General features: G+C 45.4%; 1 protein-coding gene across 3 annotated transcripts in view; it reads right to left on the bottom strand.

Moving 5' to 3' along the window:
- Positions 1-16,301, bottom strand: part of LOC143818277 (N-acyl-aromatic-L-amino acid amidohydrolase (carboxylate-forming)-like) — an 82,002-nt gene that overhangs the window by 61,433 nt on the left and 4,268 nt on the right. Inside the window, exon 2 of one of the 3 annotated variants that reach the window (XM_077299635.1) lies at positions 319-425. The exons of 1 other annotated variant lie outside the window; for it this stretch is intronic. In XM_077299635.1, coding sequence (XP_077155750.1) covers positions 319-342 — 24 coding nt within the window. In that variant the 5' untranslated portion in view covers positions 343-425. The remainder of the gene's footprint in view (positions 1-318; positions 426-16,301) is intronic. One more of the 3 variants, XM_077299636.1, reaches the window with a different exon arrangement.

Raw genomic sequence — 16,301 nt, 5'->3', positions numbered from 1 at the left:
CATGTGTTTAAGATTGATTTCAGTGATCCATTGAGCCCTGAGACACAATACCATCCACGAGTTTATTTGAAAAACAAAACAATTAAATTTTTATGACACTTAAATCCAATTTGCATAATAATTTGGAACACGGTGTATAACAAAACATGTGTAATTGTAATAATTGTCTGAGAGAAATACTTGATTTTCTGGAACAATTTAAAGGGTTTCAACAATTTCAGCCATGACTGTATGTGATGGATGAACATTTGGTGACAGTTATGGTCCGGCAATTAAAGCTTTTTTTCTGATGGAAGCAAGACTAAAATGAAATATTACCTGGGATATATTCATTTTTTTCATCAGTTGACTTTCTTTATTAGTTCACTTTGTTCGGTCTTCTGCTTTAGACCTTGTGAAATTCTACATTATATGGCAGTTCTGTGCTGGAAATAAGTGTCAAATTAACAGATGTTCTGGATTATTGGAAGTATCATAATACATTAAGTAATTTTACGCTTCATAGAACAGCAATGCAAGAATATCTTACCTTTTTCTGCTCTATTCAGAGAGTACAAGAAATAAGAATAACTAGAATTGATGCTTAATAGAAGTAGGGGCTGAAGTGTTTAGATTATGTTCACACTTGCTTTTGGGAATTAGGTTTGCCGCTTCCTATTTAGGAACAAAAAAAAAAATTCAGGTCCAAAACAGTAGCAAAGGACCTCTATAACTTATTATGTGGTCTGTCTGCATCAGAAAAAAAAGCATCATATAGACCTTTTTCTTCTATAGTAAAAACGGACACAAGATAGAGACCAGACCGACCCCATAATACCCAGTGGGGCCTGCATGAGGTGTACAACAGATATGCAAATATCCTCTTCAGAGAAAAAGAAGACTTGAAATCTAGCACCACATATTGGATGTAGCAATCCTACAAGTCTATATCAAGCCTTCAAGAAGCCTTCTTATATGACTTAGGATAAGAAGACAAACTAGGAACTTCATTTGCAGACGTGTTTTATGGTGTTTTTCCCTAATCAGTGGAAAGTAGGAAATCTGATTTGGCCAGGTGAGAGGCCCATGGGGAAGCTCTCTCCTTCTGGAGCATGCCAAGATGGTGTGGAGACTTATAGGCCATGAAATGCTCCTCCGGGAATTTGGAGAGGAGCATTGTAGAGAGTGCCACACTTATGCTGGCTTGGCACTCTCCACAAGGACAAACTTCCTCCCTTATCCAATAGACAAACAAAATTCCCAAAGGCAGGTGTGAACACAGCTTTGTTTTAAAATATTGAGATTCCTAGTATTACAAAATGTCATAATGTAATTACATGCAGGGTACAAGGTTCAGCACTACAGTTGTTTTCCTTAGTTAATCAGTAAAAGGAAATCTATTGTGTAAATGTAAAACTGTAGACTGAGATTTCCTGTAATATCTGTACAGGGAAAATGTATAAAAAAACAAAGCGTCTTCTAGAAGAGAGGTTAAAGGGAACCTGTCACCATATTTGTGTCATAGCAGCTAAAAGTATCATCTTAGCATCTGCTATGCATTACCTACTGTGTCTCCCAGAAAGGTAAATGGCGAGAGCTGTGGATATGAGCCACCACCACTCTTATTCATTGTCTGCCTGGAAGCCACAGCTAGCAGCCACGTCACGAGGCCAGACATGTATAAAGGAAGCCTTTTCTTTCAATATATGCTGGTCCCAGTTGTGGAACCCACATCTTTCAGATTTTCCTGACATACTGTGCCTTGTGGATATGCCATTAATGCCTATGATTTGAGTACATCGCCGTCTGGAGTACTGCCTTTTTATCAGGCAGCTGAAAGGCATTCTTGAAACCTAATTTAATGGTTTCAAACACATCCCACCTCCATTTTCTTTTTCAAAGGGTTGGTCCAGGCTGAAATGAAAAGTCTGTAGTCACTGTATCTGACTGCAGACTGCCAAATCCAGAAAGTGTGTGATGTGTACACTGTCACGATTGATGCGTACACTGTCACGATTCCCCTGTATTGCTTGTGGCGGTCATGTGACCACACCTATGCAGTTTGCATGGTTGCAATACATAGGAATTGTGGCAGCGAGTGCATCGCGCAATACGTGACTGCAGACGATTCATTTCAGCCTGGACCATTTCTTAAAATTCAATGTTCCCTTCACCTACCATTCCCTAGCTTTTATTATTATTATTTAAACTTCCTATTTCTCTCCAACCCCTCCACATATGTAATTCTCAGTGCAGAGTTGCATCATTAACAGGATCTGCCAGTGCAGCGCCCCAGAGTCCTGGTTGCTGCAGTAATGTTATTCTTCCACCAGGAGGAGTGATATTACGTCTGATGGCACTAAAGGAGTTCATCTTTCCAGGTATCACGGCATCACAACACACTTCACACTCCAGACCACCAGGGGGAGCCATGCTCCTATCTAGTAGGGCACTCCTCACAGAAGGGTAAAACTGGTGGTTTGGATAGAAAGTTAGAGAGAAGCTGGCTGGGCTTTGCCCAGGCAACACCTGTCAGGTAGACAGGGGGAAAGGAGGAACATCTGAGCTGCAGACAGAGGGTCCCTGTCAGGGATGGGATCCTGGCAGAGGCCTAGCACGAGATAGAAAGCTACGGAGCTGCGCCTGCCCCACGTGCGGCAGTATCCTAAGAAAGGACATGAAGAGAAGTGTATTGTAGAGGGGGAGAAACGAAGTCACAGCACAAGGAGAAAACACCGGGAGGAGTTCTGCCCCGAGACAGGCAGCCTCCTTCTGAGGCGTGTAGCCGGTGGCCGGAACACCAAGGGAGTAATTGACTCTACGTATTACTTCAGAGATCGGCAGGACAGTCAATTCCAAGTTGGCTGCCCGACCTTAATACCTAAGAAGACACGGTGGCAAATTGTGGGGGTCAGGGCGTCTCTAGGGTCCCTATAAACAAGCCTCAGGCCATCCCAGTCATACAGGTTTGTCCTATCCATACCATCTGGGGGACAGAGAGGAAGACATAACATCTAGAATATCTACAAAAGTTGTGAGGACTATCCCATGGTGCTCAGCAGGGAAGTACTACAACACACAGGCGCTAGTAGGAAAGCTACTGATTTCCACCTGGTTAAGAGAGCTCTGGATTTGCCTTCGGACCAGCCGGACTCTCCTGCCCTGTGAACAGTACTCTGGAATGTGGACGCTGAAGTCTTCAGTAAAAGGTAAAGAGACTGCAACCTTGTGTCCTCGTTATTCCCTGCGCCTTACATCATCCACCATCACCACCTACACATCTGGGAAGCCCTGGGGACATACTTCACCTGTGGGAAGGTATACCATCTAGCTGCCATTCCATCACCCCAGCGGACCCCTAAGCAGCGTCGGTCACCCTGACCGAACACCACAGGTGGCGTCACGAACACCAGACAAACTACACCTTTAATCGGATGCCCCTCAAAGGGCCACGGACCGGGTCAGGCCACCTTGACATCCCCAGAACCGAGAGGGACCCGGTACCGAGTACCCCATTGCCCTGACGTGGGGGCGCTCCACCAACTCCTACTAAAACATGATCCAATAGTTTCACAACATGTCACTAAGTGTATTTGTATGTATTATTTATTGAAAATCAATAAAAAAATGAATTTTATCAAAGCACAGTAAGGGGTACTACAGATGACATGTTATGGTTTGGTCTTATATGCTGGGGTAAACATACATTTCTCTTTAAAAAGATTTTTGTGAGACCACCGTGATGTAGAAACAGACCCTGATGCCAGCGATGTGTCACTTACTGGGCTGCTTGATGTAGTTTTGATAAGATCATTGTTTTGTCAGCAGGAGATTATCACTAGAGGACAAGTAAACCTGCTGCCATATTGTCCTCTATATTCATGAATGCTGAATAACCACTTGTTCACAGCTTTCTGCCTATGCACAGTGTTCACAAAAAGCTGTGAATCAGTGGTGTAGATAGGGTTGCAGAGAGTTCAGCATTCAGAAAACTTCTAGATCTGCATCAGAGAAAACAATGATTTTATCAAAACTACAGCAAGCAACCCTGTAAGTGATACAGAGCTGGAAACAGGGTCTCTGCCCTGCATCACGCTGCTCTCAGATATCGAAGAAAAAAACAGGAGACAAATTCTCTTTAAAGGGCATCTGTCACCACATTTGACCTAAGCTATTAATATGGACATACGGGCTATAGAATGATGAGGACAGCGATACCCAGGATCCTCAGGCATGGAGAGTAGTGAATATTCATTACAGTTTAAAAGTGGACAGTGTTAACCGCAGGCTGTGACTAACACTGCCCGCTATTAGGGCCGGCAGAACAGGGCTCCCATTCCCCCAGCCCACGCAGCTGCTATGGGGCTCGTAAGTTAGGGCGGCCGGCACCAGCGCCGCCCCCCAGTGCGCACCGCAATCAACTGTATCGGCATCATAGATGCTGATACAGATGAACGCAACAATGGGGGAGATTTTCATCTGATTTTCCCTCTCCCATCATTTCCCTCTTCCTGTGACACAGCAGGTGTGCGATGACGTCACTTCATCGCGTACCTCCTGTGTGGCAGGCAGACAACAGTGCAGCTGCTGATACCTGAGCAGAGCGTGGGAATGAGGAGGAGAGGTGAGTATTGAGCTTGTTTAAACAGCAGTAGCTAAGGGTACTTAAACCACAGAGCTGTGGAAAAAGTGTATAGCACCCCCCCAGAGTTGGATTTTCTCCAGAGTCTCGGCTGCCAGGGGTAACCAAGACCCTAGAGAACATGATTAGGGTCGGTTTTTACCGAACCCCGGGTTGCGATCGCCAGTAATTAACTGTTTACCGGCGACTGCAAAAAAAGAAAACCCGCGATTTGCCATTTAATTTCTTTGTCCTCCGATGTGATCGCATATCAGAGGACAGAGAAATAGGGTCCCGATCCCCCTACAGTACCTCCCGGTGTTCCTCGGCTCTCGTGCATCCCCCCATGGATGCCGCCATCTTCTTCCGGGAAGAAAATGGCGGGCACATGGGCAGTTCGCCGGATCTGCTGGCCGGCACCCGGCATACCTTGGGGTCTCGGCTGTCGGGGGTAGCCGAGACCGCAAAGAACATGATTGGGGTCGGTTTTTACCGACCTGTTTTGCGATCACCGTTACTAAACGTGTAACGACGGCAGCAAAAAAAAAAGTCTGATGTGCCATTTAAAGGGATACATCGGGGGCTTATCTACAGCATTACAGAATGCTGTAGATAAGCCCCTGATGCAGGTGGGCTTAGCTCACCTTCGATTTTGGGGGTGACAGGTTCCCTTTAATTTCTCTCACCTCTGATGTGATCGCACATCAGAGGAGAGAGAAATAGAGTCCCTGATCCCCCCGGTACCTCCATTGTCCCTCCATGGCCCCCTGAGTCCCCCGTGTCCCCCCGGGAGCATGCACAGTGCACCGAGACCTGCCGGTCAGCACCCGGCAACAATAGGAAGATTTTACCTATTGGTTCATTTTGGTCACCGTGATAGACTCTATCACAGTCAAAATAAAAAAAATAGTAAATAGACCCCCCTTTTATAACCCTCTTAGTTATGAAAAAATAATAAAATAAAGAAAATGTATTTACTTCCATTTTCCAATTAGGGTTAGGGCTAAAGTTAGGGTTAGCAGCTAGGGTTAGGCTTGGGGTTAAAAGTTAGGGTTAGGGTTGGGATTAGGGTTAGTGTTAGGTTTGAGATTAGGGTTATCGTTAGGGTTGGCATCAGGGTTAGGGGTGTATTGGGATTAGGGTTAGGATTGTGGTTAGGGTTATAGTTAGGGTTGGGGTGTGTTGGGGTTAGGGTTTTGATTAGGGCTATGGTTAGCGTTGGGATTAGGGTTAGGGGTGTGTTGGGGTTAGGGTTTTGATTAGGGTTATTGACCCTGTAAAAAGGCTCGAGCTACCTGTCGCATGGGTAGTGTCCTACCTGCAAGGAGGACAGAGAGAATACGTGAAGATCTTGTGAGAGGCCTAAGGCAGTAAGGGACTATACTACAGCACTAGGAGGAAGGCTTCTAACCCCACCTGGTAAGGGGGACTCCAAACTCGCTTCCAAGCCAGCCAGACCACACCTGCATCCATGATCTGGTACCCTGGACTGTGGCTGCCTGAATTCATCAATAAACCAGGTAAAGAGACTGCAATCCTGTGTCCTCCGTTTCTTTCTACCCCACCTAACACCTGTCTCTACTACACCGGGAGCCCTGGGGACCCATCTTCACCTGTGGGAAGTTATACCATCTTAGCTGCAATAACATCACCCCAGCGGAGCCCTTTAAGCAGCGTCGGTCATCCCTGACTGAATACCACAGGTGGTGTCACGAGCACAAACTTTATTCTCAATACCCCCTTTAAAAAACTTTTCCCTTTTACATGGGTGCCCAGGGCCATGGACCAGGTCGCCGCCGCCGTGACACATCCCTTTAAGTACCGGACCCGGTACCGAGTTTCCCCTAGGCCCTGGCGAGCGCTACATTAACACCAGCATGAAGCCCCTGTGAGGATACCAGTGGTCTGTGGGAGAGGAAAATACGGTATAAATTAAAGACTTCCAAGCACTGACACCACCCTGTTTGAGCTGAAACACCAAGTTCTTATTCCTCATACAGGAACTGCAACTAATTTTGTTGTGCCAACATAAGAGTACGTGTCCACGGGCCGGATTACATCCGGATTAGCTGCGGATTGAACGCTGTGTACAACCGCAGCGTTCAATCCGCAGCGTCCAGATGTTACAGCATAGTGGAGGGGATTTTATGAAATCCCGTCTCCACTATGCGTGCGAACATGCACCCGGTGGCCCTGCGTTTCCGGACACGCGGTGCATCTTTTTAGAACGCAGCATGTCCGTTTACCTTGCGGCGATACTGCATCGCCTCAAGGTAAATCACAGGACCCTATGTACGGGGTGCGGAGATTCCAGATGTGTGCAATGAACATATCCGGAATCACCGCACCTTCAGAAGGGGGTGGCGCTTTTGGCGGAGCGAGTTTTCCGCTCCGTCCAAAGTGCCGGCAATCCGCAACGTGGAACCTTACCCTTAGTCTGCAAAAAAAAAGTAACCGTGAATAGCCACATACAATATAACGTGACAGTACGGTTATTGGAAAAGACAATACAGCCTTAGGGCTTATGCAAACATCCATAGACCTTAGTCTGATATTGGACCACAATAAACAGACTGTGTGTGGCTCTCCTGACCCAAGCATGACAGCTTCAAGCATTTCTGTGAAGCTGTCATGCTAGGGTCCGGACAGCTGCGGCCAACTGTGCACTAACGGTCTATGGACCAATGTGCACGGACATCTGCAAAAGCCCTTACAGGGAAAGCAGGGTCTGAACTATAATAGGTGCAGAAGTTACAATCGCACTTGGGCCCTGGAGACTAAGGAATGCCAAAAGGTCCCTTTGCCCCATATGAAAAGACTATTACTTATAAAGACCTCTGTTAGTTGGAGGCCCTGTTGGAGGCTTTGCATTGGGGCCTGCAAGCTTACCCCCACAAGCCTGTTTTCACCTTCATGACCAGGCCAAATTTTACAATCCTGACCAGTGTCATTTTATGAGTTGAGAACTCTAGAATGCTTCAATGGATACCTCTGATTATGAGACTATTTTTTGTGACATACAGTGGGGAAAAAAGTATTTAGTCAGCCACCAATTGTGCAAGTTCTCCCACTTAAAAAGATGAGAGAGGCCTGTAATTGACATCATAGGTAGACCAGAACTAGAAGGACACCAGAAACAAAATTGTAGCCCTGCACCAGGCTGGGAAGACTGAATCTGCAATAGGCAAGCAGCTTGGTGTGATGAGATCAACTGTGGGAAAAATAATAAGAAAATGGAAGACATACAAGACCACTACTAATCTCCTTCGATCTGGGGCACCACGCAAGATCTCACCTCGTGGGGTCAAAATTATCACAAGAACGGTGAGCAAAAATCCTAGAACCACATGAGGGGACCTAGTGAATGACCTGCATAGAGCTGGGACCACCGTAACAAAGGCTACCATCAGTAACACACTACGCCGCCAGGGACTCAGATCCTGCAGTGCCAGACGTGTCCCCCTGCTTAATCCCTTAAACCCCGAAGATTTTTTTGGTTTTGCATTTTCATTTTTCGCTCCCCTTCTTCCCAGAGCCATAACGTTTTTATTTTTCTGTCAATATGGCCATGTGAAGGCTTCTTTTTGCGGGATGAGTTGTACTTTGCACCATTGGTTTTACCATGTCGTGTACTAGAAAATGGGGACAAAATTCCAAGTGCGGTGAAATTGTAAAAAAAAGTATAATCCCACACTTGCTTTGTTTGGTTTTTTACTAGGTTCACTAAATGCTAAAACTGAACCAACAATTATGATTCTCGAGGTCATTACGAGTTCATACACACCATACATGTCTAGGTTCCTTTTTATCTAAGTGGTTTAAAGTATATTCCAAACTTTCCTAAAAAAAATTGTGCCATTTTCCAATACCCATAGCATTTCCATATTTCGTGATCTCGGGTTGGGTGAGGGCTTATTTTGTGTGTGCCGAGATGACATTTTTAATGATTTCATTTTGGTTCAGATAAGATCTTTTGATCGCCCGTTATTGCATTTTAATGCAATGTCGCGGCGACCAAAAACATTTAATTCTGGCATTTTGACTTTTTTTCTCACTATGCCATTTAGCGATTAGGTTAATTCCTTTTTTTATTGATAGATTGGGTGATTCTAAACACGGCGATACCAAATATGTGCATGTTTGATTTTATTTCTATTTTTTTATTTTGAATGAGGCGAAAGGGGTATGATTTGAACTTTTATATTTTTTATATTTTTAAAAACTTTTTTCTATTTTTGGCATGCTTTAATAGTCTCCATGGGAGACTAGAAGCTGCAACAGCCTTTTCAGCTCTGCTACATAGAGGCGATGATCAGATCGCCTCTATATAGCAGATTTACTCACTTGCTGTGAGTGCTCTGGGCGGCGCTCACAGCAACCTGGCACTGACAACCATAGAGTTCTCCAGAAGATCTTCGGTTGTCATGCTAACACACTAGTGACCTGCGATCATGTGACGGGGTCAACGGTGAGCGTATTTCCGGAGCAATTGCTGGAAGCACAATTTAAAAGCCGCTGTCAGCGTTTGACAGTGGTATTTGAGGGGTTAATAGACGCGGGTGGATTGGCTATTCCGGGCACATGTCAGCTGTTAAAATCAGCTGATATGTGCTGGAAAAGATGTGGGCTCACCGTCAGAGCCCACATCAAAGAGAGAGAGTCCGACATCGGCGTACTATTACGCCCGATGTCGGAAAGAGGTTAAGTCAGTACACGTCCGGGCTCATCTAAAGTTTGCTAGAGAGCAGTTGGATTATCCAGAAGAGTATAGGAAGAATGTCATATGGTATGATGAAACCAAAGTAGAACTGATTTTCTGGATTTGTTTTCTCATTTTGACTCTCATAGTTGTGTTCTACCTATGATGTAAATTACAGGCTTCTCTCATCTTTTTAAGTGGGAAAACTTGCACAATTAGTGGTCAACTAAATACTTTTTTTCCCCACTGTATTGTACCTCATGATAGTAGCAAAATTTCTTCGATAAGCCATGCATTTATTTGTGAAAAAAAATAAATTTAGCGAAAAGTGTGAAAATTTAGCAATTTTCAAACTTTTAATTTTTATGTCTTTAAATCAGTTATGTCACACAAAATAGTTAATAAATAACTTGTCCCACATGTCTACTTTCCATCAACACAATTTTTGAAACATAATTTTTTTTAGGCAGGTATAAGGGTTAAAAGTTAACTACCGATTTTTCATTTTTCCAAAACAAAATTACCATTTTTTAGCGACCGCATCACATTGAAGTGACTTTGAGAGAAAATACCCCAAAGTGACACCTTTCTAAAAACTGCACCCCTCAAAGGTGCTGAAAACCACATTCAATAAGTTTATTAACTCTTCAAGTGCTTCACAAAAATTAATGGAATGTGGAAGGAAAAAATGAACATTTAACTTTTTTTCACAAAAATTTTACTTTAAATCCCAATTTTTTTTATTTTCACAAGGGTAACAGGAGAAAATGGACTCCAAAATTTGTTGTGCAATTTCTCCTGAGTACACCTATACCTCATATGTGAGGGAAAACTATTGTTTATTGTTTGGGTGCACGGCACGGCACGAAAAGGAAGAAGTGCCATTTGACTTTTTGAATGCAAAATTTACTGCAATAATTAGCGGACGCCATGTCACAATTGGAGAGGTCCTGATGTGCCTAAACAGTAGAAACCCCCACAAGTTACATCATTTTGCAAACAAGACCATTCAGGGAACTTATCTAGATATGTAGTAAGCACCTTGAACCCCCAGAGCTTCACAAAAGTTTATAATGTTGAGTCGTGAAAATTAAAAAATAACCATATTTTTGCCACAAAAATGTTGTTTTAGCCCCAAATTTTGCATTTTCACAAGAACAACAGGAGAAATTGCACTATAAAGTTTGTTGTGCAATTTCTTCTGAGTATGCCTATACCCCATATGTGGGAGAAAACTACTGTGTGGACGCGCAGCAAGACTCAGAAGGGAAGGATCGTCATTTGACTTTTTGAATGCAAAATTTGCTGGGATAATTAGCGGACGCGATGTTGCATTTGGAAAGCCCTTAACGTGCCTAAACAGTGGAAATCCCTCACAAGTGACACCATTTTAGATACTAGACCCCTCAATGAACTTATGTAGATGCGTGAAGAGCACCTTGAACCAAGTTCTTCACAGAAGTTTATAATGTTTTTCCACAAAAATGTTCTCTTAGCCCCAAATTTAGCATTTTTCCAAGGGTAACAGGTGAAAATGGACCCCAAAATTTGTTGTGCAATTTTTCCTGAGTTCGCTGATACCCCATATATTTGGGAAAACTGCAAAAAACACAGCAGGACTCAGAAAGGAAGGAGTGTTTTGGAAATCAGACTTTGATGGAATGGTCTGCGGGTGTCATGTCACGTTTGAAGAGCACCTGATGTGCCTAAACAGTGGAAACCGCCACAAATGACCCCATTTTGGAAACTAGACCCCTCAAGGAATGTACCCAGATGTGTAGTGAGCACCTTGACCTCCCAAATGCTTCACAGAAGTGTATAACATAGAGACGTGAACATTAAAAAAATCACATTTTTCCAACAAAAATGTTATTTTAGCCCAATTTTTTTAATTTTCACGAGCGTAACAGGACAAAATGGACACCAAAAATTGTTGTGCAATTTCTCCTGAGTACACCAACATATCATATGTTGTTGAAAACTACTTTTGAAGTACAGGGCAAAGGTCAGAATGGAAGAAGCGCGACATTGGAGTTCAGATTTTGCTGGACTGGTTTCAGGGTGCTATGCCATATTGGCAGAGCTCCTGATGTGCCAGAAAAGCAGAATTCCCCATAAGTGACCCCATTTTACAAACTACACTTTTCAATGAATTCATCTAAGGGTACAGTGATCATATTGACACCACAGGTATGTCACAGAATCATATACCATTGGGCAGTGAAGAAAAAATAATTATATTTTTACCACGAAAATTTAGTTTTAGCCCCAGATTTTACATTTTCACAAAGGGAAATGGGCAAAAATGGCAACAAAATTTGTCCCACAATTTCTGCTGAATGTAGACATACCCATACCTCCCAACTTTTGAAGATGGGAAAGAGGGACAAAGTTTGCGGTGCGCGAAGCGCGCCGCGGCAAATTTTAGGCCACGCCTCTGACCACACCCATTCATAATTAGTCACACCCATATCCATGTCCCAAGCACACCCATTTAGCACTGCTGATCACACTGTTTCATATACAATAGTTATAAACAAAAAAATATGGCCACACAGTGCTCCATACTGTATAATGACCACACATGATGCCCCATACTGTATAATGGCCACACATGAGGCTCCATACTGTATAATGAACACACATGACGCTCCATACTGTATAATGACCGCATGCATACTGTATAATGGCCGCACATGATGCTCCATACTGTATAATGACCGCACATGATGCTCCATACTGTATAATGACCGCACATGATGCTCCATACTGTATAATGGCCGCACATGATGCTCCATACTGTATAATGACCGCACATGATGCTCCATACTGTATAATGACTGCACATGATGCTCCATACTGTATAATGACTGAACATGATGCTCCATATTGTATAATGACCACACATGATGCTCCATACTGTATACTGGCTGCACATGATGCTCCATATTGTATAATGACCGCACATGATGCTCCATACTGTATAATGACTGCACATGATGCTCCATACTGTATAATGACCCCACATGATGCTCCATACTGTAGTATGGCCACAGTTCTCCATACTGTATAATGACATACAGGCACGCAGCTCACACACATGCAGCATCACACACACAGTATCACACATACACACGCAGCATCACAAACGCAGCTCACAAACACATGCAGCTTTGACACAAATGCATCACACATGCAGCCATCACACACACACACAGCCATCACACACACATGCAGTCATCACACACACACACGCAGCCATCACACACACACACACAGCCATCACACACACACGCAGTCATCACACACACGCAGCCATCACACACACACACGCAGCCATCACACACACACACGCAGCCATCACACACACACGCAGTCATCACACACACACACACCCATCACACACACACACCCATCACACACACACACCCATCACACACACACACCCATCACACACACACACCCAGCCATCACACACACCCAGCCATCACACACACCCAGCCATCACACACACCAGATACCTCATACACACATGACACACACACAAATGCAGCATCACACATCTCACACACACACACACATCACACACACACAATCTCCTCTGTGGTGCAGGGGCGGCTGATCTGTCCATGTGCACTGCAGCTCTTCAGTTTCTCTGGCTGCTCACAGCTCTGCACTGTCCCGGCACCTCCCCCGTCTCTCCTTCTCTGCCGGGATAGCAGCTAAGAGCAGGAGACGCCGGAGCTCCGTGCACACACCTCAGGTAGTGAGTCGCTGACCTCTCATCTTGATCGCTGCTGGCTCTCTGCCTCAGCGTGGCAGCGCCGCACACACAGGGGGCGGGGGGGGGGTTTGGGGGAGGGATCGGTCGGGAGGAGACCCAGCATGTATAAGAAAAAAAAAACAGCCACAAACCTAAGCTACTCAGGTGCCGCCCCCTGCATTGTCCCTGCCCTAGGCACGGGACATTAGTGTCCCGCCCGGGATCCCGGGGCTGGCTGTCAAAATCAGGACAGTCCCGCGGGATCCGGGATGGTTGGGAGGTATGCTGACATACCCCATATGTAGCTGTACAGTACTGCTTAGTTGTCACAATCCATTTTTGGATTTATGGCAGCTCTGGTTCCACTCAGTTTAAAACTTTTTTCCTTTTGGACAATCTGATGTTACTGCAGTGCTGCTGGGTCAGATGATGCAGGTGGTGACTACTCCCACCATCCTTTAAAAGGTCACCTGATGCACCAGCTGACTGTTGGTGATACAGTTCCTTTCTGGAGATCAGCCTAGCAGGAGCAGCCTCTCTGGTGTCAGCCACGTCTGGTTATTGGAGTCCAGTTGCTGTTATCTGCGGTGTGGAACTTTGCAGTGGTGTTCATAAGCTAAAGGCCCCGTCTCACATAGCGATTTACCAACGTTCACGACCAGCGATACGACCTGGCCGTGATCGTTGGTAAGTCGTTGTGTGGTCGCTGGGGAGCTGTCACACAGACTGCTCTCTCCAGCGACCAACGATCAGGGGAACGACTTCGGCATCGTTGAAACTGTCTTCAACGATGCCGAAGTCGCCCTGCAGCACCCGGGTAACCAGGGTAAACATCGGGTTACTAAGCGCAGGGCCGCGCTTAGTAACCCGATGTTTACCCTGGTTACCAAAAAAAAACAACAGTACATACTCACCATCTGATGTCCGTCAGGTCCCTTGCCGTCTGCTTCCTGCTCTGACTGAGCCCCTGTACAGTGAGAGCAGAGCGCAGCGGTGACGTCACTGCTGTGCTCTGCTCTCACTGTACGGCGGCACTCAGAGCAGGAAGCGGACGGCAAGGGACCTGACGGACATCAGATGGTGAGTATGTACTGTTTTTTTTTTTTTACATTTACGCTGGTAACCAGGGTGTAAACATCGGGTTACTAAGCGCGGCCCTGCGCTTAGTGACCCGATGTTTACCCTGGTTACCAGTGAAGACATCGCTGGATCGGTGTCACACACACCGATTCAGCGATGTCAGCGGGACCTCAACGACCAAAAAACTGTCCAGGCCATTCAAACACGACCAGCGATCTCACAGCAGGGGCCTGATCGCTGGTACGTGTCACACATAGCGAGATCGCTACTGAGGTCGCTGTTGCGTCACAAAACTAGTGACTCAGCAGCGATCTCGCTAGCGATCTCGCTATGTGAGACGGAGCCTTAAGTGTGGTGTTTTTGTTATATTGTCCCTTTGGTGTTTGTCACTTCCCCCTGTGTGTATTATCTTCAGAGATGAGGCTAATGCTCCTTGCCAGCTAGTGCACTAACCAGGGAAGTAATAGGTCACTACTAGGGACGGGGTACTCTGACAGAGGCGGGGGAAGGACTCGCATAGGGCGTTAGGGGAGTGCAGGAACAGGCTCAGGTTTAAGCTCAGATAGTGACCATTCCCTATGAGTAGCTCCTTCCTCTCACCTATACCATCCCTGTTGCATGTGTATTGTGCCATTAGCTGACCGACCGTCCATTGGGTCGGGTTATTCCGTGACATTATCATCAACCGTCACATTTTTTTCCAGTGAGCTACGGCTCAAATGCAGGCCTTTGCCCAACTTTTCCAGACCCTCACTGATGAGCTTAAGGAGCTGCGGGGCCAGGTGACGCAGCCGCTTCAGCAGTTGACGGGGATCTGGGCCTCGGCTCAGTTGCAGGCTCAACTGGAACCCAATATATCTCTCCCTGACCGTTCCTCTGGAGGGAGAGATAAGTTTATGGTTTTTCAGGAGGCCTATAAATGATATTTCAGGCTCCACCCTCGTTCATCAGGGAGTGAGGAACAGCGGGTGGGGATTATAGTCTCCCTTCTCAAGGGTGATCCCCAATCTTGGGCCTTCTCCCTGCTGACCGGTTCACCATCTTTACGGTTGGTGGATGTTTTTTGTAGCATTGGCGCTGTTGTATGGGGATCCTGCTGGAGTCTCCCTGGCTGAGCCTCATCTCCGCAAAATCAAGCAGGGGGGCCAGCTGGCTGAGGTGTACTTCTCAGAGTTTAGGAGGTAGACCACTGACACATAGTGGAATGGCCCTACCCTTAGGAGCCATTTTTGTCAGGGTCTGTCACCTAGGCTTCAGGATACTCTGTTGCAGTACGCTGCTCCCAGGTCGTTGGAAGCCACCATGTCCCTTGCTATCTGGGTGGAACCTCATCGAGAGGCATACACCAAATCTGCCCTCTGTTGTCATTGCTAGGGACAACTGGCCAGGCAGCTTTATTCTTTGGGGCAGTACAATTACAGCGATACAACATTTTTATAGTTTTTTTTGTTTTGGCACTTTTACATAATAACTGTTTTATAGAAAAAATAAAAGCTATAACCTTTTTATTTTTCGGCTAATGGAGCTACATGATGGTTTGTTTTTTTTGCTGGGCAAGAGGACATGTTCAGTGATACCATTTTTATTTACATTCATCTTTTTGATCGCTTTTTATTCCACTTTTTGCTCAGTGGTATTATAAAAAAGCATTGTGTTTTGCCTTTTTTTTTTTACAGTGTTAATTGATTTTACCAAGTGGGACAATTTTATTGGTCAGGTTGCTCTGGACGTGGCGATACCAAAAGTGTACTTTTGTTTTTTTTACATAAAAATATTTATTTATGGGACTTTCACTTTTAGCAGTCTGATCGTTGTTATACAGCATGGCAATGCTGGAGCACTGCACATGATCTATCTTACTGGTACCAGATGACATCGGGTCACCATGGCAACGATTGGGGCCCTCGCGATTACGTAGCTGGGGCACCAATCGGAAGGCAGAGGAGGCTCCCTCCCTTCATTTTTTTTACAGCAGCAGCTATTAACCCCTTTCTGACATCAGACGGGATAGTACGTCCTATGTCAAAAGCCCAGCTTCGAGGTAGGCTCTGGCGGTGAGCCCACCTTAAAGCCGCGACATGTCAGCTGTTTTCACATGTATGGACCAGAATGCCCAAACTGACCATGGGTCTTTATCAAGCTCATATATGGCTAGGAGA

This window comes from Ranitomeya variabilis, chromosome 3 (assembly GCF_051348905.1).
Source record: "Ranitomeya variabilis isolate aRanVar5 chromosome 3, aRanVar5.hap1, whole genome shotgun sequence".
NCBI lineage: Eukaryota > Metazoa > Chordata > Amphibia > Anura > Dendrobatidae > Ranitomeya > Ranitomeya variabilis.
This window is presented reverse-complemented; position numbering and strand designations above follow the sequence as displayed.